We start from the raw sequence: 26,644 nt of genomic DNA on the forward strand, positions 1-26,644 counted from the left end.
AGCCAAGTTCCATTATTATGGGTATTATTTCTTATAATAATGCAAAAATTACAGCAACAATTTTGAAGAAATGTCATATTCATATGTAGGTCCTGAGTTCCTGAAAAATGCAGTTATCCAAAGGCAGCTTTGTTATATTCTTTTTTATTTTAGACCCTTATTGAAAATGGTTTTTGTTGGATGACATAAAAAAAAATGGATGAAAATCATAATGTTTTCTGGGCTCGCTACATCTTCTCCTTCTTTCTTTTGCTCCTCTGTCTCATTTTCTACTCCCTCTGTCTCACAAAGCCATTTTCCAGTGTTTTGGTTGTTGTTACCAGGGTGCTACATCATCTTAATTTGAACTGACTGGCATCAATGTCTTCAACAAACTGGACAAGAAATCAGTTTTGGAGTTACAAGTGCATGGCTCTGCATTTCAGTGTTTTACCACAGCTCTGCAGTGTGTGGACAGTTAGAGACAGCGCTTGATCTGGGCTCGAGATTCCTCGCATGCCTGACGTTCTGGGCAGGCACTACAATCGCATCAAACCCTATTGGAAATTCGCTTCTCCAGGCAAATGTGTTTAGCAGGCCGCTCCTCTAAAACAAATGGACAATGAGTTCACTCAGCGATGCGGATTAGGTGGAAAGAGAGGGAGAGGGAGCGAGAGGAAAAAAAAAAAAATCTTTGAAAAAGACAAACTCTCAGGAGAAAGAGTGCTTCTGTTTCCTCTCATGCTATCTGCGCCGCTACATATCATCTAGTGTGAGCAGGAGAGATCCAGTACCTGATAAATAGGTGTGGACAACAAGGCTCTTTTAAGTGTAATCTCTGAACACTAGCAGCCTTCACATACAGACAAATTCACACCCCATGCCTCCCCTCTCCTTCTGCACCCAGCGACACATGGTTTTGAGTCCTATTGTGCGACTGCTGTAAGTGATAAAAGCTGTTTCCTCAGTGTGCTCACAGATTCTACTGTGAATTCAAAAAGACAAAAAAAAAAAAGACAGAAAAATACCCCGACCTTCTTTGGACCGACGGCGTGAGGCATTTTGTGGTTAAAGTCTCACATAAACAAGTACATGGCCAAGTGAAGACAGCAATCAATCTTAGCTGCGGAGAAGGAGTTTTTCAGTAAGAGGAAAAAAAAGTCAGAGAACCTGAGGGCCGAGAGCTTGGCTGATTTATTAAGATGAGGAAATGGAGTTCATTTTGAATTTGTTTCGGGAGCGCGGGAGGAATGCGGCGGTGCTGTTTGAACAAGGCTGTGGACCAATGTTGTTGTAGGTGCTGAAGGTGGCAGAGCGTGGCAATAGAGGCTCTTTTATGAGCTCTATCACAGTGGTGCAGACAGTCCGCCCAGCAGGCCACAAACCTCCACACAGGCGCGTTTGCCTCAATCAGCGCGTGGACATCAGGGCCGGGCACACGGGTCCAACAGACTTATGTGTGCTACCCATGGCATGAAAAACGGCCGCACTTCTGCACGCTCGTAAAACCATTTTCACCTTGTACATCGCTCCCCTGCTTGCCACTTGCGATATCAATGAAGCATGGCAGCAGACCTTCTTCAGAATACCTCAGACGGCGATTAAAGCTTATTCCAGCTGTACCACCGCCTGCCAAGGGGGCCCAACAGGCCCGCCACCGGGGCTTTTACAAGCAGAAGCAGTGCCCTGTGGTCCTGTTCCACCGTCTGACCTTAAACACGCCACCTCTTTGTGCATTGTTTGTTTTTAACAATGCCCCAATACAACAGCAACATTATAAATCTGAGCGCTACAATAAAAAAAGGCATAACTCTTGCAAATTTTCTGGACTGAGCTCTAGTATTTACATTGTGTTTATGTGTTTTTCTCTCCCTCCATCTGTCTCTCTCTGTCGTTCCAGATTGCTGTGCCACTAAAAGTGTCAGACTTCATTACTGCACTCATTAGAGAAGCTGCCTTTAATATTGTGAGCTTAATAACTTCCAGGCCAAATGCGGAGCACATCTCATGCAGTCTGTGCAGAGAGGCCGGGGCCGGGCCCGACGAGGCACCGCTCTGGGCCCCAGAGCCCCGACCCAGCCTCAAACCTCCGAGCCTGCCTCACATCGAGGACAGGCAAGATCACAGCGCTACACGCAGCGTTGGCTTTACTGCTTCCACATTTAAGGGATGACAGTGGTACAACGTGGTAACCGCAGATCATTTCCAATGCAGATTTTCAACAGGGGAAAGTCTTAATATGGAGCTCCAACTTTATATATAGTTGGATACCACATAAACATTCTCTTTAGAATCAGTGCGTTTGACATACGCGAGGCCTAAACCCCAAACTACAAACCTTCAATTCATCAAAATCTTTCTGTAAGTTCGTTGTGTCAAGTTACAGGGAAATGTGGAAATCAACACAGCATTTTGTCAGGTTAAATAATCAGATTTCTTTCAAAACCATCAGTGGTTTGGTCAAACTATGCATACAGTATTCAAATATATATTTACATTGGCTGTCTTATTAGAAATGTACAAAAACCTAGATAAGCATCTTGATTTGTCTTTGAAACAGATCCATTCATCCAGTGCTCAATGCAAGTACACGAGGTGGGCAGCAGGTCATTCATGAGTGGGCACTGTGGACATTAATTAAGAAATGCCTTTAGGTATTCCTAAAAAGCCTTTGGAGAGGCGTATGTTTGATATAAAAATAATGTGGGGAGAAGGTGCTGTGCTGGAGAGTGGAAAAAGTGCAGAGCTGAAGCCAAGTCAGGCATCGAGGGCTGTGTCCTGTCTGCAATTCCTACAATAATGCAGACTTTACTCCTGAAGTATTACACTGACCTTCTGCTAAACCCTTTCCCCCAAAACACTGCTAAGCTTCAGTCTCCCCACATGTTAAATGCTGTAAATGAGCTGCAATAAGAACAATACTCTGGATATAAAAGACTCTTTAGCCTTCTGAAAATCAAAAACACAAGGGTAAAAGTCGAAGGAATGAATTAAACAGCACATTTATGTGCTCTGACATAAGTTACAGTCATTCATCTGGCAAATTAGCCGTACACTTGCAGTAGCAAGCAAGGACAAACAGCATATCTTTCACTACCTACATTAATAATATAGATTACATCAGAAAACAAAACGTTCTTGTTCACAATTAGCATATGTGCCGTATAGTATTTTCCAGCTGTGTGGAAGGCGGCCCTGGACACTATCAGTTTACCAAAGAAGTTTTAGTCTTTATGCGGCTGACTGTTTTGACGTGACCATATGTAGGACCTATTTACAGAGTTCTTGTCTTAAACTGAGATAGTTGGAAACATTAAAAAGTCAGCTAAGCACACGGTTTTCAGATCAATTCATGGAGTTACCGTTATCCTTATTTCACCCAACAAAGGTAGACACATTCTGTTGTCTACCTTCATCTGAAATCAAAGACATACTGTTAAAAAATGACTAAGAATTTAAACAGCACCACGAGTGCATATTGAACTTCTTTAGACTATGTGACTTGGTTTACTGTAAACATTTTACCTCTTACAGTTTTACAACTTCTGCAACTGTAGACAGATATTTTCATTATGCTTAATGTATCTTAAACTTGCTCCTCTGCATACTGTTTTTAAACCACCCCACATTTATTTTATTGATCTAGTATGTTCTATTTACTTTAGAATCTTTCAATTTGCCTTCAGTTCAGCTACATAGTCCTGAATTTTGGTTGCTGTCTATTGTTTGCAGCGGAGCCAGTCGCAGCTTCTCAGTTGTGCCAAGTAGTAAAGACATTTTTGTTTCTTTATGGGATCTTGTGTAATATTTTTTTTTAGGTGAATCTAGAAATGAGACATCAAGAATAAAGCTATTTTGATGATTTTAAGTTTAGATTTGGTGACGTTTTCTGACAGTACAACACATGATTAGTTCAAGGACCGTCTGAAATGTAAAAATCTAATCATTCCTTTCGTTTTATAATGCAATTTGCCATTGAAACAAACAAATAAATAAATAGATAAAAAAGAATGTCTTTTAAACTGACTGGCGGGCTTTGTGGTTCAGAGGGTTAAGACATGACATGAAGAGCAGATAGTTTCAGGAGGAAATGATTTTCTCAAGTGTTAAACCCCCACGACCTTACATTGAGGAGTAAAAACAGCCTCACATCTAAACAGAAAAAGGACAGAGCACGCTGAGAAAAAAAAAAAAGAAAAAAACGGGCTAGAGAGAAATGTTTTCTAATAAGAAAAATCAAGTAACTCCAGGGAGAAGAACAAGGAGAGCGGGAGGCTGAGAAACATAAAGCAGATCCTTCCTTGGCCCTCCACTTCGTTATGTGTGAAACTGTCCATAAGTTGTCCTCCAAATTATGGAAGTTAATTGAAAATATTTACATTAGCGTGACAGGTGGGAGAGGCTCAGCATCCTCTGTTTAAGGCTGTGACATGCTGGCAGGAAAATGAGTTTGCTAATTACAACATGCGTGATGAAGTCCATGCTCTATGTGGCGTATTTATGCGAACCAAGGCCTGGTCAATCAGGCTCGGAGCACAACTCTGGAAAGAGCAAAGAAATACGACTGAGACACTGTTCACCTTGTTGCCAGTAGTGTTCATTTCTATATTAACATCACAAACTTGTAAAAAAAAAAAAAAAGAAAAAAAAATGCATCTGGAATATCTAAAATAAAAAGCTGAGGACTAGAACAGATGTTTGAGTACTCATTCCTTGAGTGCATCCCTTACCTTGATGAATGGAAATATTAAAAGGAATCACACTGAAAATTTTGGGAATGTTTTATTCCATCTGTGTCTGGGACATTCTTGTCATTTTTTGTTACAAGTAACACACCTAAAAAGGAAAAATGTGGAAAAGCCTGGATCCCCCTGATGGTACAGTTGGTGCTGAGAAAGATTTAAGTCTTTGCTGTTGCACCTGGCTTAGCATATTGTTCCACCATTCACTGGCAACACTCGTCTTCCAACCACAAATACAGAATGAGAAACCGCTAAATTCATTTCAAGACCTTGGCACGTTATAAAGCTCTTTGGAGGGCTTTGTAACACCCGCTCCTCCAGGCAAGTGTTAACAATTCCATCGGCTCGAAAAATTGAAGGGACATTGCGAGTGAGGTGCAGTAAATGAAAGTACTGAATGTGACTGATTAATATGAGGTCTGCTCCGTCGATTCCACTGAGTGCTAAAAACCTAAATTAAGGTGGAAGGCTGCGGGTGAGTCCCCACTTTGGGAAGCTCATTTCTGGGTTGAGGGTCACAGGAGGCCAGGGCCGGGCCACCTGGGGCTTCTGGAGCAACAAAACTCTGAGTCACAGTCGTTTGTGTGATGTGTGTGTGTCACCCCGCTGTGAGGTGAGGATTTTCATTAAAATCTATGGTCTCCGCAGAGCCAAGTTTAACAGCAATGACTCAAAACAAAGTGTGAGGTAAGCAGTGACATCAGATTCTAACAACAGTTGCATTTTTTGATAAACTTTTTTAAGAGTTCAGCTCGCTACTCACCTACGAGGACCACCAGCCTGTGTTTGGCTCCACTCTGCCTGCGGTACGGGGTGACCTCCTCGTACGTGGGGACGTCGGCCATGTCGTACATTTCACTCTTCTTACACTCGTACATGGACTTGTTGGTCTTCTTGTCTCTCCTGCTGAGACGGAAGCTTCTTCTGAACCCAGCTGGAGGTCAGGATGAAACGACAGAAAGAAACACATCAATCTACAGTTTCAACATATAAAAGATAAAAAAAAAAAAAAAAAAAAAAAAAAAGGTTGTGTCAGCAAGTAGTGTGTCTATGAGGGGTGTCTAAACTCCAATGCAACTGTATGTACACATAGGGCCGCAGCTGTGCACTTCGATTTATGGTTGTTTCAGTGTCTTGGCAAACACCTCCACACAGCTCCATGTCCAAGACCTCATATTGTATTGTGCAGCTCGGTTTTATGACAGCTATCTTTGCTGTAGGTGAAAGAAGTACAGCGCAACCCTCGGCCAAACAGTTTCCCTGGATATCACACTCAAACACTTTACTCACATTTTCCCCTGGTGACATGTAGTGGATTTTAATTTTCTTCTTTTGTGCTCGCCTCTATCTCTTGGGGTCTCTGGTAAGGATTTAGGACTTTCACATTTGTGAAAAGCTACTCACTGCAAAACCTTATTGGATTTGTTGTCAATAACTATATTTTAATCAAGATAGGAATGAATCATCGTTGTTCCTTCAGATCCGTCTGGAATCTTGCGGTTTTTAAGGCCAGATTTCTGCTTAGAGATCATTGTGTGAAACTGAAGAACCTAGATGTTCTTTTCCTGTAATTTACTGTGACAGTACGCGAATTCACCGCAAGCCGGTTAATGGCCGCTCGCATAACTGTCAGGCTTTGATTTGCAATTCATTGACGATGCAATTTTAGATACAGATGCGGTATGTGTATAGCAGGCCTGTGTATGTGTGTGTGTCATTCAGTGCTTTTTGGTTGGTTGCAAAGGAACAGTTGCCCTTGTGTCTGCAGGTCGCTTTACAACAGCTGTCATCTCCGATTTTATTATGGCGCACCGTGTCCTCTGACTTCTGTCACAAAGGCTCCCTAACATGCCGATCCAAGAGTGTGCACGCCTTGATCTGATGATCTATGACAGTATCAAAAGCAGACATTTACCTCTAATTTGCAGACTATGGTTTCAGATTTATGACAGATGTTGGTCCAAGCTGAAAAGCGGTAAATCTTCAGAACCAAGGACATCAAATATCCCATTTTTGCTTATTGCCACGGGTTGTTAGCAACCTTCTCTTTCATTATTCAGTTTTAAATCAGTAATTAATAAATTCAAAGACAGGACGCAAGAAGCATGATTAGGGCAGCATGAAAATTATGGCCTGAGAGAGAGTTGAAACAGCTCCTGATACCCGCCCCCTTAATACTTTCCACAACATTTTCAAACCACTGTAGGGCTGCGCAGACAAGCAGCAAAGAGAAAGCATTTTTCTCTTGCTTGTTCTTTTCCAAACAGTCCCTTAATAGGGGAAGGAGCTGCAGACCTATGCTGAGCTACAAATGAAACACGCTGTAAGTCATCGGAGCAGAATAATAGTGTTTTTGCATCAGCGAGTGCATACGTAGGAGTGTACACACGCGCCTGAATATAGTGTTACAGTGAACATTTAGGGCAGACTTTGTTCCACTGCGGGCAAGTTGTGGCTCACGTTGTCTGTGCCATTTCTCCTGTGGTTAATCTACTCATTCAGCACCATCAGCCCCCCACCGCCTCCCGCACACCACCCTCTGCCACACAGTGGAAAGCATACACCGCTCATCTGCATTTCTCCTGTAAAGACATCAAACTGTAACTAATATCCACAAGGTTGACATCATTACAATAAACATTAGGAGTTTAATGTTAGTGATATCCTATTGAAAGCAAGCAGTCAGTGTCTAAAGTTCAAACCCAAAAAGCCACACTGGTCAGACATTTATCATAGTGTAAACACACTACTGGCTAATTAGGCTTTAAGTAATGCTATGAAAGTCATTAATTCTGTCTGTCAAGCTGCCATCCCAGCAGCTCAGGCCAAGGCCAGTCTCTGCAGCTTTCCACAGGGTAGGCAGGTGCAGAGTTTCGCTCCTATAAATTGCCATCGCTCAGCCGAAGAGGGCCCTCAGTAAGCTGGTGCACCTCAAATTCACTTAAATCGTCCTCGATGACTCCATCCAAATAATGAGGACAATTCAACTTCCCTCCCTTCCAGCGCTGCCTGAGGGTAAATGAATTATAGCCTCATGCCGGTGAAAGCAGCACACCATCCCTCACCGAGCCCCCTCAACAACTCATCTCATCTTCATGGAGAATTAGACCGACGGGATGGAAATTAATGAGATCCAGAATTAAAGAAAGATTCAAGTTCCGTCTAAGTGAAGGAAGTTTGTCAAGAAAAGCCTCAGCTATGTTGGAACACCAACATGTTTGTCAGATGGATGATCCAAGCATAAAGGTTACTAGTAGGAAAGGAATGAATGATACGGATGGCACAGACATCCAATACCTCCTTAAATGGTTTGACAGATTAAATCAAATTGGTTGACAATAGCTCTGTTTTGAATTTCCCTGGAACGAGAGCGTAGTAGTGGCAGTGTTCTGGTATGTTTTTCTGCAGTAGAGCGTTGTGTGTCTTGGGGTATGGAGTTAAAGTTTCCTTACTGAAGTTCCACACACACACACCTCCTGATGCTGAGCACCAGGCTGCGACTGGGTAAACTGCCAGAACAGCACTTGCATGTACAGGCATGTGCATTTCTCACTCCTTCTCTCTTGTACACAAACACACAGACACTTTGATTCAACGTCCTTGCAGTGAAACAGAAACACAAAAAAGCAAAGGAAAAAAAGATGAGCATATTAAACACAGTGTAAACACCAAGCTGTGGCTACGCACACACAGGCATACACACAGAGTTGTCTGGAAGTCGCCTGCAGTCCTGCAAGCCCATTTTCCAGTGTGATAATGTCTTACAGCCACGTAGGAAATTTAGCGTGTGTGTAAAGAAAGCACCCCGAGGCCTCTACAAACTGCGATCGCAAACTGCCCACTCGGACACCAACATCCTGTGAACGGTTACGACCCCACACCTGTAAAAGAAACGGCTACAACTGTGAAAAAAGAAAAAAGAAAAGAAAGTACAGCGCAGTAAGACAAATGTTCGTAAAAAATAACAGATGACTCAAAAAGACTCAAGGCATGCGTTTGCCAATGGGTGTCTGAAAGAAGAGAACCCTGAGAACAATACAAGCATCAGGTCTTCCAGACGTCACGCGTAGGCGCTCAGCAAGATGACAACACTGAGAGGGGATAAAGAATTACAGCCATTTTTTTCTTCAATCGAACGTTATCTTGTGCAAAGAGTGGAGAGAGAAAAAGTGAGGCGCAGCAGAGAGGAAAAGGCTCATAGTGAAAACACCTGTTGCGAAGCCCCAGTGTAGCGAGGGCCGCCGTCTAGGGCCCGTGGTCTAACTATAGGAGACCGTGCTGACAGCTCCAGTGCCATCCTGACTCTCCCGGCAGGGGCCCTCCCTCCTCAGGTCTAATGGAGACGACATCTATGGAATTAACCAGGCATGGCAGCTGGGGATTAAGTGAGTATTACGCTCTCGGCTCAATTCCCCACGCTGCGGTTTAACGCTGTAACACTTAGTCCGGTTCGTGGGCACCAAATGTGGGAAGCATTACCAGCTCTCTCTGCCTTGTGCGTCGCCATTATTGGCTTGGTTAGAAGGGATGAGGAGGGCGCATGGTAGGGAGCTGGGGAGGAGGACGACGCTTTCCACACTGTCAGCCATTATTATCCCAACAGTGAATAAAAGGAACGAGAGTGCTGCTGCTCATAATGACAAAAATACAAAAGCCTGGGGTAGACAGAAGAACTGCTCTGCTTGATTCAATTTGCTTTTCTTGCATTATATGGAAGCATGCTACACTATTAAAGCAACATGTGCAGCTTTCCGGAGATCTGACACTATTGTCCGTTGCATAAAGCCATGTCACTGTGGATCAACGTAATGTGAGCCTCCATTATTTAGTGTAAAAGGTCTCCAGAGGGTTCAAGAAGGTTTTGAGGAGAGGAGAGGAGAGAAGAGGAGGATGCAGACGTGTCCTTCAACTGCTCCTTCCACACAACTACAACAACAGCCATCTGTAAAAATGATCACGGTGCAGCAATAAAAGTGGGCTCCATGAGTGATCTTAGGATATCTGATTGCATCAAGTGTCTAACTGTTTCCAGCAGCAGCCTAGATATACAGAATAATACCTATACTGACCTTTAGACTAAGCAAACTTCAGTCAAATGATGCACTTCGCTCCTTTAGATGAGGGCTGAAAGCAAACCGAAAAGTGTGTTGGCATGACATTTGAGATACTGCATGTACGTGTAGCGGTCCATAGTGGTGAACTCATTAGTTGTTATCTGGGGAGAACACATTCTGGGAGTAGTTTCTGTGGCCCTCGCACAGAGCATTAGGAAAGTGGTACTCAACCCAAGTGTTACAGGCTTATACAGTGGAATAGTGCTCTAGACCTTTGGCTGCAAGAGGTCCATTTGTATCAGCGCTATTTGTTTTTCCCCTCCAGTCTTATCCCACAGCTCTTTGGGCTCAGGAATGTCTCGTCTCAAAATGATGCCTGATGCCTTCTGTGTTGGCGAAAAAAACAAAAAAACACCCGCAGCACTTCTGCTTCTCCTGGAGTTTTTGCAGCCACTATCAACAAGCCAAAAGGGGCCCCTCAGTGCCAAAAGTACTAAGACTTAATGCCTGCTTTCCTGTTTGTCTCATCAGTCTGATGTTCAGACGGAGAAGATGCTCTACAACACAACTACAGGGAAATAAAACTCCATGTCTCCTTTCCGACTCTAAACAAGTGGAAAGGTTTGTTGTTAAAGCTGATAAAAGCATTGCTGTCCGGCCAGCGCGTATACCTGCTGTGATTGTATCCAAATGTTGGATATTCATTAGATTACGTATCATTTAAATCTTATAAAGTAAGGTTCCGCTGTATTTGGACACAGACTGGTGGAAAAACTCACTAATCCCACCATATTGGCTCCTGCCTCTCGACAACAATTGAACCTGCACCCTGATGAACTCATCTCATTTTGGAAATGGAGCAATTTTTCTTTCAGTTTATAACACTTCTCCATTTTGTTCCATAACTTCCATAATTGGATTGTGAGCAGCTGATGGATATCCCAGCCCCCATTTGTTCAGCTTTTACTGATTTGGAGCTTCTTGCCTGCCCTCCTTCCATCCATCTGTCTTTCTCTATGGATGTTCAGTGTGCTTCTTTGGGGTTTTTCTGGATTACGTTAGCAATGTCACTGTGCCTACAGGTATGTCGCTGATTGCACTAATGGACTACATCGGAAACGCGTCTCTGGGTGTTTGGGTTTAAGAGGAAGATGAGAGTCTCCAAGCAATGCTTTCTAGAAAGGCCTGATGAGCAAGCATCCTGGAACACAGTATTCCTCCTTCTAAATCGGGCTTTATTCTGTAGTTTGCTGGCTCTAAAATCAAGCAGAATCTCAGCACAAGAATCTGCTCGCCCCCAAGTAGTGCTCAAGGATCGTTTTTGGCAATGGCCCTTACAGACATTGCATCACTAAGAGAGGCATGAAGGGAAAACAAACCAAAAACTAAGGACAACAACTGCCTGCCACCTCCCACCGCCTCCTTTATTTCCCCATGCAACCTCAGTAGCATTGCAAAAGCATCTGTAAGTTCTAGGATTTCAAACTTTTAGAGACGGGCCAACTTTAAATCATACAACCACATCCAACAGGCTGAAAAGCCATGCAGCAAGTACTCTCATAGAGAAGATGTTATTATAACTCACAATTTTTTTCTCCTCCTTCTCCTGAGGTTCTCTCATTTCAGTTAAACCTCGTTCTGGGCTGCTGGAGTCGAGAAATGCTGCTAACCCGCTAGAGTGCTGGATGTTGTTTGGGTACCGAGGAGGAAGAGGAGAGGCTGAGGTCATTGACCTCATGGAGAAGGCAGGGTGACAGTGAGGGCAAGCCTGAAGGGGACAGAGGAGTGGGAAAAAAATGGACTAGTGTTTGGCATAGTTCGGAGTTGGGAAGTGACCCTGATTGAGCTTGGCAGACATGGCTCAAACTTAGTATTTATAAACTCGCGTGTGCACTGGATATCCTGTGAAATCTGGAGACTAAATGGTGTAGGGAGCAAGGAGAGTTCTGAGGCCTGTTCACCCCTTGACCTAAACATCTGAATATAGACAGAGTGGTATAGAGAGAGAGAGAAAGAAATAAAGACCAATGGCGCGAGAGGTGGACAGACAGATCTGTGTGTGAGCCAGCTAGGACGGCCTGTGGTCCTGCAGAGGGACGATACCTTATGATTTGTCGAGAAAATGACAGTGGTAATAAAAACATGATGGTGAACGTTTTCTGTACAAGACAGGGAATTGGAAGCAGCTCTCTGGAAAGGGATGCAGAACCAAAGCGGGCCATGGTAATTGTCATTAAGTCTGACCATTACCACATCAACAGGACCGGCTCTCGGCCGGACCTCCAAAACAAAGCGTGGAAAACAAGCCGTTCCTTTAACCCAAATCCATCCAGAACCATTCTCAGAGATGTCCTCAGACCCACAGCAGAGGCAGAACAGGATAACTACTACATACTACAATCCATGACATGATCTGCCAGTGCTGTCAGCAAGGGAGCAGAAATAGCACACCGTAGCCTTTTGTACCACTACAGAACTACCCTTTGTGTTTTTATGTGGGAGTCCAAGTTAAATCAGTTGTACCAAAAATGCTATAAAAGTCAGAAAAGTACATCAAGGACACAAAAAACAAGTCAATGTATCTCAGCGGAACAATTTCTCTGTGTCCCATGAAACACATGTTACATTAAATGGAATAAAAGCTGATATATGAAGGTGAACTTAGGGGTCAGGAGAGGATTAATGGAGAGGACACGTACTTCTAACACAGACTTGGCCACAGTCTGCACTGTTAATGCAGCAATGAAGGCCGACATCAGGAGAGAAAAGGACACAAGGAGGAGAAGAAGACAAAAAGACATCTCTCACCTAGGTGAAATCCGCTACTATAGTCTGCATCCTCTGGTGATGAGAAGAAAAAGAAAAGGGAAGCCAGAAAAGAGGCACAACATCATGTTAAAAAGAATAATCAGGCATGACAGCAACAGCCACCCACTCCTCTAAGCAGACAGAAGAAGTCCATAGAAATACACAAGGAAAACACATTACGAAGACGGAAATTAGGTTGATTAATTTTTGTGTGCATGTTGGTAGAGTGTTTTGCCCAGAGTGATAGCCATTGATGTAGAGGTAAATAAGAAAAGAGCTTAACTATGGCCTCCAGCCAATGAGCGTCCACAGGCAAGAAGCGAATAAACAAAAACGCTCTTCTTCACTCTACAAGAGTTATGATATCCAAAAATGCTGACAAAACCCAGTAATTGAGATGACCTTAATTTGGCTTTACACTCCACTACATCTTTGGCCATGGCTTTGGAGGATTTTTGGAACTCTAACTTGTGAGTAAGTTCAGCAGATGGTTACTTGTAATGGGATGATTCTCCAGATGATGTCCACTTTATTGAAAATGACAAAATAGCTGGTGAAAGATGAGGCTTTGTAAAAATGTGAGAGCCAATAATGTCTGAGAGGAGAAATTGACCATGACATGTGATGTTCCTGTTTAAGAGCGTTTAGCGCTGACATGAGAAGACAGGCCAAACGAAAACAGTTAGCATGAAGAGCAGAGGTGAGAGGTAGACCTTAGATTGCAGGAAAAAAAAAAAAGCATGTGAAGGGGAACCAATCACAAATGGTTTTACTGTTTGCGTATTGCTACACAATCAGCCAGAGACCTATCAGTTAAGTCCTATTCAATGGGAGATGTCAGACAAGTAGTACCTTCGATCTCCTCGGCTGTGAGTGCCAAAGAAGCAGGGAATGGAAATCAGTCAAAGTTATACAAAATGTCAGACCACAAAATGGAAAGCTGAGGGACGAAGTAAGAGAAAAAGAAGAAACCTACCAAATTCTACCGCCACATCATCTTAGAAAAGCAAAACAAAAACAAACACAAAAAAAATGACAAAAAAAGAGCAGTTAAAATCTTATTCAGCACATTTTAAAACTGAACAATAGTCTAATATACCTTCAGCCAAACTCATATACAACATATTGATGCAAGTGGGTTCATTTCTCTCAAAACACTGAAAGAACTCGCAATTCTATTTCATTTTGGAACAATTGGGAGAAATACTAAGCTCTGCTACGATACAGTGACACCACTCACTCTAAGGCTATATCTGTTGTGTCTACAAGTAAAATGATGACATTCATTTGACAAAAAAACATCCTACATCAATGTCCACTTGCTTCTTTTTGATGGAACTCATGGCTTCATCAAAGGAGAACATGCACTCAGTTGTATGAGCAAAATACAGAACGTCTGAGAGAGATCATAACTGATCTGATCTGAGGTTCTTTTCAGATCATGTGATGACAACGAAGTAGGGGTCGACCAATTATCAAGCTGGCCTGTATTCAGATTACTATTTTTTTTCCAATACTGGCATCATAATTTTCTAAAATCAATTTCAGACACCATGAATGAATTTGAGAATGTGCTCTTGCTCTGTAGCAGAAGCATCTCTCTATCTGTTAGTCTACACTAGGCTAGGCTATCTAATTGTTTACATGTTACAAGTAATATCTTATGGACACTAAAGGATAAATGTTAAAAAAAAAAGTTACATAACACATGTAATACATAAACAAAAAGGACATTTCAAGTTCAATTTTGACAGCAAGATTTTTGTATTAACTCCAAACAGATATTGGTTCTAAATACTGTTATCCCCCTCTTTGTCAGCGAATAATCTGCATCGGCTCTGAGAGACAATATCAATCGACTCCTACAACTGAGATGTGTCTACAAGCTTAGAAAAACACCAGTAAGTGGACCTTGACTTCAGATTTGTTAGCAAACTATTTCATGAGCCTAAACGAGCATTCACATTCTACTAAATGGTACTTCTACTGCTTCTATTGTGATAGAAAACATTTACATCCATTGTTACCTAGAGAGACACAGTCTGAGGTACATGTCTGTGGTGCATCCACTGCAACTTCACAGAAAAAAACGTATTTAGGATACCTTACATTGATGCAGTGTTATAGAGTTAATCACAAAATACGACAGAGACCATTTAAAAAAAAAACAGCAGGAGCAGTTTACAGTGAAACCTTTCATCCAGATTTAAAGTAGCTTTTGAATTTCCTCCATATGTTCAAGAGTGCCATCCAAACAGCTTTAAGATGATGGTTTCAGAATGGTAGCTTAGGCAGGATCGGTGTGCGTGTGTGTTGTTTTAGGATGCTGTGAACATTTGGAGGCACTTAAAGGTGCTTCCTCTCCTTCACATGTTCCCGTTTTGGCCAAACAAGGTTAAATGAAAACCTGCATAACACCATCCACCGCAGTATGAGGCTCACCTTACAACACAATGTTCATTTCCCCGTGCGCAACACAATACAGGGTAGTGTTCCAGCTCAGGTGAAATTATTAACAAGCCAAAACAGCAGTCAGGACTAATTACTGCAAAACCTTTTTTTTAGAGCTAGAAATGTCAGGCTGAGAGCGGCCACTGTTGTCAGGTACGAAGCCAAACGTGTCTACATTTTGTTTCACACGTTAGTCAGTTTTCCCACTGATGTTGCCCTCTTCCTGTTGTACTGTGACATTTTAAGTTGAACCAGCACCTAAACCTCATTCTGAGTGGGATGAGAGGTAATTTTAAAGGGGGAGGACAGAGGGGAAACTTGAAAGAGGAAACAACAAGGACAATATGAGAATGATAAAGATATCTAAAACCCTTCCCAGTGCTGCCTCTATTACACTCTGGAAGGCTTTCATCTGGTGCCTATCTGCCACAGGACTGGTTCGCATTGCCTAATGGCCTTGTAGCCTTACACCAACATTCCTCGTCTAATGAAACACCATGCGATAACACTGCAGAATGTAAATCGGTAGTGCATGGCCTATCTGAGAATACTTAAATGGTGGAAGCAAAACCTTGTCGTCTGTGAGAGCAGCAGAATAAGCTGAAGTCATGATCTGATGTGAGTTTATGTGGATGGCCAGGCCTGCAGTGATGGTGGCAGCCAAGCCTATCATTTACTGAGCGCAGGGAGCCTTGGCCGTCCAGACTGCAGCCGCTGACTTTCGCAGACATTCTCAGTGTGCAGTCAGGCAGTCTACCACCAGTCAGCTAACCAGCCTCGGATGCTGCATGCCCAACTGCTCCCCCCTGGAAAGGGATGCGTGCTTAGGGGTATATCACATGTCGTTCCCATACCAAAGATTCACCACAGAGGATGACAGAAGGGGTGAGACGAGGGTAGTGTTGAAATGGAGGGGAAAAGACAAAGGTAAGTGGATGTAGAGTTTGTTAAAGGATAAATTGGGTTTGATGACATGACGACATGACATGTGAGCCCGAAGAGCCTGACAATCAGACAAGCTGTAAACAAAAGTTTAGCAAGATTATATAAACCAATTTATTTGAAAGTAAAACCAAGAGAGAGTAAACCCAAAATGATGGTATTATTCCATCTTTGCATAAGAAGTCTATGTGGGCAAAACTACAGTAAGTATGATGGGTCCAAGTTGATGGAGAAGTCAGTCTGTAAGCTGTCATGGATGTTTACATCGGATAATTTGGGTAATAATGTTACTGTCCGTCTTCATTTTCCATTCCAAATAAATTGGGCAGTGAAGCTAAGTAGTTGGACTTTGCATTTGGAGTCTAGTGTGATCTCGGGCTATTGTTGAATAGCAGGCCGCCATTAAACCCATCCAGCTAAGTTATACTACCCATTAGATTCTCATTAAGTCGTAGATCTTTACTCCTTGGATGATCTTTGGCTTTAAAGCTGTATGCATTATACCTGACAGTCAACTATCCAGCAACGTGTCATTACTGCACAGCTGTTAGAAAATCTTTCAGCTATCTCCTTACTAAAGAGGAAGACACAAAGGAATGACCCCCAGTCCTGTAAATGGCCCTGAGTTATGAGCTGATGTCATTCATACAGCCAGCCAAACTGGATGCTTTCACTTTCTCTTCGGCTTGCAACATCTCTCTCTCTTTTTTAAACAACCAACACGAGACCAGTGGAATTTTCCAGATGACACAAAATGAGATCTTCGTCATGCATCCCTTGGCCTTCAAATGTAGAGCTGATTATTCCAAGTCAGGGTAAGGAAGTGAATGAAAGACAGACCAGAGCTGGTCTGCATTATAAAGCTGACTTTATATATTACAGAATGTTATGAGTAACTCAGCATTTGGATGCTGACAACGACCCAATACGCTGGATGTTTTCATGTGAATGGAAAAATAACAGATTGATCTATACAACTTTAAGGGTGGTCTCCACGGGGTTATCTGGCCGCAACCTTTGAAAATAAAATACAACTTTTCTCCTGCGCCTATTGCGCTTCTAAATCTACTCCTGTGTCTGTAAGCATTTAAGTTAAAAAATGAAATGGATGGATAAATTGAACAGAGGGTGAGGTTCAGGGCCACTTAAGACCAATCTCGGGTGCCATTTCGAAATGAGTCCGTTGCTCAATGGAGAGAGAGGGAGAAAAAGAAAAGGATCGTGGTGTAATGTATGAAGAGAGACACAGAGAGACCCCAAGGTGAGCAATAAGTGTGTCCACGTGTTTGGCAGACTGCAAACCAAACTAAACAATCAGACAGCGGAGAGGTTTGCATGTCAGACAGCACAACAGACATGCTGTAAGAAGGCCCAGAAAGCTGTCATAATGTTCAGAGAGAGCAGATGGGGAGGCTGGAGGAGAGCCAGGTATTGATGGAAGGGAGCTGTGGGGTTAAAAGGGAGGAGGCAGGTAAGCCAAGTTGAGCGTGAAAGTAAATTAGGTGATCTAACACGCGGCCGATAAGTAATTGGTTTAAACAGTACAACTGATGTCACGTTAAACATCAATTTCATAACCAAAGAATGCATCCATGAACGTAGCGAAAGCAACAGCGAGGAAAGGGATTATTTATATCTTGCAAACGTTAGGCGTAAATGGACACGGTTAAGCAACGCTCACTGCAGCCCCTCGCCAAGACCAATATTGTTCCAGCCGATGGAGCTCCCGGGCTGGAAAGAGAGAGAGAAAAGGACCCCCTCTTCAATCACCACCTCTGTCCTCCGCTCAGTAACAGCGGGGTCTCCACGGTATCCTTCAATTAGGTTGTAGTTAATGGCCCCAGGGCCCAGCCTGGCCGGCCCTGGACGGGGCCCTGAGCCAAGCTTTGTCTCCCTCCATCTCTCTTGACCCAGCCACCACTGCTCCACAGGGCCACATCTGCTACCGAATGTGACCCCTCGACGGCTTCTCTCTCCATCTATTGCTCCTCAGTCCATCCATAATGCTTTTTTTACTTTTCAGCAAATCCTCTTTTGTGTGTACTTTTTTCTACACTCTTTATTTTTATTCGCTCAACTCGTTTCTCACTCATTTTTCTCCAATTGAGTTTTTAAAATTTTGAACATCAGGAAATAAACGAGTACATGTGCCTCTGCAGGAACAGAGAGAGTTCTGTTATCATTCCCCAGTTATTCATCAATGCCTCCGAGGGACATGTCAAGGGACTTCCTACTACTGCTGCTGCACATACAACTAATCCTTACAGTATGCATGACATGAGAAAGAAAGTATTGCTACAGCTCAAAGCGAGACTTATGTTCCTTTGGTAGGGAGTGCAGCGGACTGCATTTTACACCTGCCCTCTGTGCATAGAGGGAAGGGGGTTACAAATCCCATAACTCATAAGAGGAACTGGGCCATTAAAATGAAATAGTAAGGGAACAGTACAGCACTGTCTGTCTGAAACTTTTTAGCAGGCTATTTTTGGCCATGCAGCACCATGTATGCCAGTATGCGGTTGAACATAACCAGGAAATGACAACATCTATAATTCACCCGTAAGTTTGAATCGGAGGTAAAAGAGCCTAACGCTAAGTTTAGAGGTGGTCAGTGTAGCTCTGTTGGTTATTTCAGAGCTACATATTGAAAGAGTCACGTTACATTAAGGGCTCACCGCCATGTTGTAGGAAACAAGTAGTCAAATGGACATGTCCGTCTAAAAGTGGTAATCTACAGTGAAAAATATGGCCAATAAGAACTAGGTTTTGGTTCAATGGGGTCATTGTGAGACCAGAACAGGCTTATAAAGCCAAGTACAAGTGTAGTGTGTTTTGCTGAGGGTTTGTATATTTGAAAAAGGCAGAATGAGAGGAAGGAGACGAGCTATACATTGCGGAAAAGAACCTATGTTCTTTCATTAGGCCTAAATATGTGGTTAGGTGGTCATGAATATGGAGATATGTATAACTGACAGGAGGCAGGGAGCTAAAGATGCAGCGAGTGAGGGGTCAGAGAACAGAGGAGAGGAAAGGGTGGCTGGGAGGAGAGACGCTTTTGCAAATAAACTTGCAGCAGATGAGAAACTGCAATAACACAGTGGTACAGAGTGGGATAACCTGTAATAAACACTATGACGGATGGCAGATGTCACTTTGGTATTGAAGCCGCACCAAAAAGAAAACTTGTGCTGCAGTGGGAGTAAATATTGATTATATTGAGACCTAGTAGTAGAAGTAAAGTGACGTCAGCAATCAGAAGACTAATGTCTGTGAGGTGGGCTGGCCCACAGGTTCTAAGAGACCCCCAACAGATACTGGCAGTATGGGTTTGTCCTACATGGCTACAGGCCGGCACAAGCAGTCATACTGTAATGTGCAGTCATGGTGCCAGCTGGATAGTCTGCTGTTGGGCACTGTAGCTCCCCATATACAAACCAAATTGTTGTTTGGCAGCTGTTTGTAAATCATAACTAATGTCTTTGTCATCTTGAGACTGCATGTCAGGAAATCTCTTACAGAGCTTTTCAATCAGGTGAAAAGTCCTGCAAACAGATGTGGCCTAAAGAGCAGCTGGGGCGGGTGGGTGGAAGACGACTGAAGCCAAGGTTGCAAAGACACTACTGTCTACAATTCCGGCTAACATTTCTTTCTGGTGGCTGCAGTGAGCTGATGCAGACTACGGGCATAAGCCTGCCACTGGCAACACATTTTAAGCAGGTTCTTCCTCTCCTTCCTTAGTGTTTTTAAAACTCCCACCACTACAAGAAACAACAACTTCAAGCCCCAGGCAGCAACGTGCCACACTGCCAAGTTTACTATTGTTGAATTAGCAATTATAACGCCCGTTTTCACCTCTCTGTGGAACTGTTCCACCAACACAATTCCCCCTGTCACTATTTTGCAGGAGCAGTGTGGCTACAACCCTGACCCAGCTCCTCCCGATACGATTAGCTTAAAGAAATAACAAACGAGGCAGAGTGTTATTTCCCTAATAGCACATTGACACTGAGGTGCAGTCTCAGTATCATTCTGCTCATGGCTCTGCAACACTGAACAACTGATAACATTCATGATGATGGAGCAATACCAGGCTTGTTGTGCATTTTGATTCCATTGATTAGTTAGTTCTTGATGCTCTGGCTACACTGAAAGCATAAAGTATGTGAATTGTTCACAAAGTGGATGTGCCATGGAACGGTATTGAAAAAAAACAAAAAAAAAAGTAACCATAAAAATCTAATAAAGACAAATATTATTTACATGTTAACTTACATGTTTATTTGCATGGCCAAAACTGTTAATCATTTTTATACATTATATTATAAATACTATAAACCGCAATTCTTTCTTGTAAAACTACACTATTTGTATGTATTCAAATCAGCAAATATATTTATTCAAATTTAGAAAGGTAATTTTGTAAATGGACATTTTACAATTGTTTTTTTTTTTTTACTTTTTTACAGATGACATGTTGCAAGATTACAAAAAAAATTATAACTTGACTGTGGAAAAACATAACAAAAAAGAAAAATGGCCACAACTGTATTAAAATCTAAAAAAACAAAAAACCCTTATTTATAGATATTTGCTGTTATATTCACCATTTTTACAGTTTTTGAATGTTACAGTACTCCACCATTTTTGACCATGGCTTTTCTAGCACCCTTGCTGCCAGATTTTTAATGTTTTTTTACAGTGAATGTATTTTTTATTTTTTTTTTACCGGCTACACTTGCAGCTCATGTATGCCATAAGGTTGTGGCACTACAAGACAGTGAGCTTTTTGTGTAAAAGGGCCTCTTGTAAAAAAAAATCTAAATCGAGGACTGGTCTATTTTTAGGTTTGTACATCTCTGCAGCACATCAGTTGGTATAGCAACTTTCATTGAAAGTGGAAACATACTGATGCAGCGGCCGCTCCATGAATGCTCTGCACAAATGTTCAGTGTAGCCACGAAGTAAATGTTGTGAAGATTCAATATTACCGATCGCAAAAGGCCCAAAGCAAATCTGTTGCCTTCCTATTCCATTCAATCTTGACGAGCGGTCCTGGTCATTCTAACTGTGACACTGAAGTTCACTCTCACCAACCATCTGTTCCCCTACTGTTTGGAACTGCGCTCTATTAAGAGATCTGGCTGACTGATTCAAAGTTATGCTGTAAAACACTTGAAGCCTGCGGTATTTCTACACTCTCATTTTACTGTAGTGGCTTCTCTCTCTTTTCCACTGTACTGGTGTGAGTATGAATCTCTTCTCTAGTCCTAATTCTAAAACCAGAGTCTGTAGGCTATCCTTTAAGAGTTTCTGTTGTAGTTCCTGTGTAACATGGTTTGTGTCGTCTGTCTTCATTATGAAGCAATCAACAACGTTTGATTTATAAGGGTAATTTAGCTATATTCCATCCATTTCCTGATCTTATAGCATATATCTGCTGAAGCGTTCTCCCTAAATTGGCTGTACCAACTGGACAGAATGAGGGTTAAGGTTTGTGTACAGGCTTGTATCATAGGCTCCATTAATGTGCTCCGTAGGTCTAATATCAGATCATTAATCCGTCATTAGGCTCTCTGAGATATAGCTGGATGGACAGGCAAACTGGTGTTTTGGCTGGAAGGTGTAAAGACTGAGAGAGGTTTTCCAGAAGCTGAACTTTCTCCTTCTTTGCACTTAAGCTCCTGCATGACTTTGACCACATCAACACATGAAGAGGAAGAGGGGGACAGAGGAAAGGGAGTTTGGCACGAGATTGAGAGAGTGAAACATGGAGCAGACGGGAAAATAAGAAGGAAGGTAAATCCAGACACAACACTTCCTTTGATGACAAGCATGAAACACTCCAACCGTATGGACGGCTTCAGCAGTGGCTCCAGAGCGAAGGATGAGTGCGGATCTGTCATTTGGGCTCTGTTTTTGATGTCAACTCCGGACCAGCATCCCTCACTTTCAGCATTGCTTCCGCTTCTCGTCAACCCACCCACCTGTAGAAGCATACTGTCATGCTCTGGTTTGCAATATGTGCTTACATGATCGTCTGCTAGATGTCCGCTGGAACGGGAGAGTTGCAATGGGTCGTCGCAGTGCGAATCTCCTGGAAATAGAGAGAGACGGACAAAGAAAAAGAGGAAAAAGTAAGAAAAGGCACAATAAAACCATCAGTTTTCATGACTGCTTGGGGAATAATAAACACTCTCTGCTACGCTATAGAGAACCCACTCTACAATATGCACCAGTTTCAGTCTGTCAGCTGAGACTGGTGAAAGAAAAGAAGGAAGATGAATGAGGTGAAAGAAAAACACAACACCTTGCTATTGACGAAACTGCAGGGGTAAATCTGAATGTGAAATGTTCGCTCCCTTCCTGTGCTCTTGACGCTCCTTCCTTGTGTGTGTGTGTGTGTGTGTGTGTGTTTTTCTTTTCCTCCTCGGGTGCTCTTGGATTGTGCCAAGAAACTGCCCCAGCCTCCTGAGCTCTGTGTTGCACTTGATGTGCAACACAGAGCACACACTGATGTGCGATTTTCCATCCACTTGCCGTCCAATGTGGACCGGTACCAGCGCTATCATTTTCTGTCATTACTCATTTCAGGCCAGACATTGTGCGGAAATCCAGACTATTTTGGCAATGTGAAGCAAGAAAAAAATGGAGAAAAGGGGGAGAGAAAGAGAAAGAAAAAGAGGGTGAAACTTCTGTGACTGTGACAGCAGTGAAGACAGTTGGGCCAGCCTTGTTAAGAGGCACCGGTAGACAGGACAGGCAGTTCTGGTTGGGGTTGTTTCTTACCGCTCCTGGAACTGTTTGGACGGTATTAGGCCGGCACGGGGATTGGCGTCACCCTCATGTTTGGCCTGCCACCAGGTTGCATCATCCTGGCTCATGATCTGAAGGATGGAGCCTTTCTTGAAGGCCAATCCAGCCTCCTTACATGGGATGGCTTTGTCCTCTTTAGGGTCGTAGTCAAAGAATGCCTTCACAAACACCTGGACACACAGCAGTGGAGGGAAACAAAAGAAAACAGAGCTGGATTGAGGACACAACAGGAAAAAGCAATGGTTCACTGTAAAGTCCCTTTCCATCCACTACATGTGGTGTGAAATCATTGTCATCATGGAAAAGATAGAAGGTGGTTCATTAAAGCTCAGGGTGATTACTCTACAAAGGTCATAGCAATCAAAAGTTAAAACCTGCCACTGCTGGCTAAGTTAGTCTCTCTGTGGCATTCCATCAGTACTTAGGCCGGGCTGAGCCCTGTCAACACGCAATGTGTGTGGTGACACTTAACATCCACAGTTGGAGAATCCAACTGGAAGCCCACCCTCTGACTTTCTCTAATTCTTAATACTCGCTAAGACCAGTAATCTTTCCACACTACAGAACAATGCGACACAGACAAAAGTTGTTTTTTTCCTTTGGGGTCTAATTTACTTTGGCAGTGAGGGCTGTACACACCCCATCAACACAAAGAGGGTTGGACTTCATAGTGGAAAAATCTCTACAACTTTTCCTGTTGTGAGAGGCAAGCTGCAACCTAGAGCACCTTGCTGCGTCTTCTGTCCAAATTAAGTTCTGTCATGATGAGTTATCACTCCTAAGACACCTCAGCACATGTGGAAAGAGAAAAGAGAGGGAAGGAAAGTGTGTATGTGTGTGAGAGAAAAAATGCGGGAGAGGGAGGGAGAGATTAAATTTTTCGATGTCCTATTGATTTAAAGAGTGCTTTGTGCCATGTAGTGAAATTATGTTTCGGCAGAGATGTTTTGTTTGGGTCATAACAGCCGCTTTTGGCTGCTAAACTCTCCAGCAGTGTACAGTCATACATCTACACTCTTAAGATGTCCTGATTTTCTTCCCTTGGCTTGTTTTATTTTGGCCGCTACATGTTCAGCCACTTAGTTGCCCTTTAATACATCCACACTACCTGATGTAAGCGAGCAGGCTATTTTTATGAAGGAGTGGCTGAGCATTTGGCACCAGTGGACTATTATTCAGATGGATTCCTTAAACAGCCAGACAGATTCGACCATTACAAGATGACAAAGGATGTAAGTGGCCCACCCTGTCCTCTACGCCTCTGTTACACATACAGGGTGGGCTGCACGATGAGTAATGACCAACAGCCTTCGACCCCAGAGCTTAAACCAGAGAGTGGATCCAGCGTCTGTCTGCTACTGATAGATGAGGATGTGAGAAATGATGTATCAACACCCCAGTGGGTGAGAATGGTGGCATGCTGGTTGGAATGACGGTTAAAATATCCTCAAAATGAATGGTTAGCTACTGTCTACACTGCTGAGGATAACGTCGTCCAAAACATTCCCTCAACACTTTTCTGGTACCAACAGCAGTTTGCAGTTTTTCTCCCAACCGAATTGAGTACAGCCCTGTGTAAAATCAGTTCAATGTCAAATGATTAAAGACTGCATCACCTCTTCATAATTATTTCTAAGGTGACAAGTACAATATTTCCTCTTGTGAATATTCAAAAACAAATACTTTAAAAAGCATTTGGAACTACAGGTCCCAGAGTAGAACATCATTGCAACAACAGTGAATACACCTGTGATCACTGACACATAAGTCATACAATCTGTGATCATTGAGCCAAAACTGCAAAAACCTGTGATTTCCACTTGGCCTAGCTGTATGGTCATGGTTTTAAAATGGCCTGAAAACAACAGAACCTCCTCAGTGTTGGACCTTATGGGCTGTGTCTATCTGGATGTCAGCATCATGGCTCCACATAGAAAAGAGCTGACAGAGGAGTATGAATAATCTGATAGTGTGACTTCACAAAGATGGAAAAGAATAAAGTCTTTGATCAACTATAAATCTGTGGAAACACAGTTGCAGCACTAATCAGGAGGTTTAGAATGAGCCGTAGTATCACTAATCAGGGCCGCAGTGGTCATCCTCCAAAGATGACTCAATGGACAGCGCAGTACTTTCATGATGTAGTTCTGAAAAAACACATGTGCTGGTGCTTCAGACTCAGGCACAATGGTTATCAAAGGAAGTTGGAATTTCTGTGACAGCTGAGGCAGTGTGAAGGAAAAGGAAATCTAAAAATAATTGGGGGGAAAAAAAGTCTGCTCTTCTACAGAAAACTGCAACAAAACATTGCTAGAGAACGTGGCAACAAGCCTGATGAATATGTGCAGCACATTCTTTGATCTGATAAGACCAAGATGCATTTGCTTGGCTCAGATAGGGTCTAGTATGTTGGCATGAACCTGCCCAAGACTTCCACAGTAAATGCATCGTCCCAACAGTGAAGTGTGGATGTTGGAGTGTGATGACATGGGGTTGCATGGGAGTGCAAAATATGCGTAGGAGATGACATTCATAGATGGCACCATGAGTGTCTGTGATTATACCAACACACTGGCTGACAAAATGACTCCCAGTCTGCAGAACCTGTCAGAAAAGGAATATTCAAGCATGATAACCACTCAAAGCACACTATCAAAATCACACAAGAGTTTCTGCCAAAGAAAAACCTGAAAACGATGACCTGGCCAAGTATTTTGCCTGACTTGAATCCAACAGAACACCTTTGGGGTATTTTATAGAAAAGAGTCGAGCAACACAACCCCGCCAGCAAAGAGCAAATAAAAAAATAGCCTCTGAAGAACAGCAGAGCATCTCAAGAGATTTAGTATCAGTATCCTCCATGCTGAGGAGGATGGGGTATGTCATTAAAATTAAAGATGGTGATACAATATAATGCAATAAAAACAGATTTGAATGCCAGTAGTAAAAGGTGTACTGACTTTCATTGTGTTGAGCTCCTACTGTGGGGACTGTATTTTTTAACATAGTTTAAGCGGTTTAAATTCTAGTGCTGAAACATTTCCACCTCTTTCTTCATTACTGTTCTGCAGCTTGTCTTTCCTTGCACATACATCACTTCCTCAGAGTAGCTGAAAAACAATGTTCTTCCTCCAACAAAAAAAATGATCAAGCTGAAGCGGGGAAAACTCTACTTTGAAAGTTGACAAATGTAACCCAATCAACATAACGATAAAGCCAGGACAGGACCACTACCTTCGGCTCCTTGGTTGGCCCCTCTTCCTTGACACCAGGGACAACTTTAAAAGTAATGGCTCCTTGTGACTGGGCCTAGATAGGAGAGGGAGACAAGATAGATGGAGTAGGTTAAATGGAAGTGGCGGAAACAGCATTCATCTAGCCTTTCAAATATTTCACAAAGCACCTAATCCAGTAAAAGTCACATAATGCGAAGCACTGTTTGATTTTTCAACAATGGAAGGGTTATTAGGATTGGATGACTCTGCTTGGCAGAAGTACTGTGTGTGCGTTCTTGGGTGGGTGTAAAAGGAGGAGTATTGGGAGCTATCATCTGCTCTGAAGGCTTTTTTTGTCTAAGAAGGCCTCCAGAGTTTAAGAGACTCTCTCTATCCTCTCCAGTCAGCCCCCCTGGCAGAGTCAAAGCCCATGACGGCGCTCATTTGAGGCCTGCGGCAAAGGCTGCTTGGAGGAACTACACAGCACCAATCTCATCCAGGGAGACCGTGTGGCTCAATGCATGTGGTCTAAAGGCCAGGAAAGGCTTGTAGAGAAAGGCAAGTGTTTGGTTTTCAGCGCAGCGACGGGACGCCCAGGGTCCTGGATGAGTTAGGGGAGGTTTTTGCCATCACAAACAAG

General features: G+C 42.9%; 1 protein-coding gene across 1 annotated transcript in view; it reads right to left on the reverse strand.

The window, feature by feature from the left end:
- Positions 1-26,644, reverse strand: part of mpp7a (MAGUK p55 scaffold protein 7a) — a 154,147-nt gene that overhangs the window by 22,611 nt on the left and 104,892 nt on the right. Inside the window, exons 9-12 of the mRNA XM_008281223.1 lie at positions 26,024-26,098; positions 22,763-22,959; positions 22,006-22,070; positions 5,485-5,655 (exon numbers count right to left, since the gene is read on the reverse strand). Of these exons, the coding sequence (XP_008279445.1) occupies positions 5,485-5,655; positions 22,006-22,070; positions 22,763-22,959; positions 26,024-26,098 (508 nt within the window). The remainder of the gene's footprint in view (positions 1-5,484; positions 5,656-22,005; positions 22,071-22,762; positions 22,960-26,023; positions 26,099-26,644) is intronic.

Source organism: Stegastes partitus, unplaced genomic scaffold (assembly GCF_000690725.1).
Source record: "Stegastes partitus isolate 25-593 unplaced genomic scaffold, Stegastes_partitus-1.0.2 Scaffold227, whole genome shotgun sequence".
In the NCBI taxonomy this organism is placed as follows: domain Eukaryota; kingdom Metazoa; phylum Chordata; class Actinopteri; family Pomacentridae; genus Stegastes; species Stegastes partitus.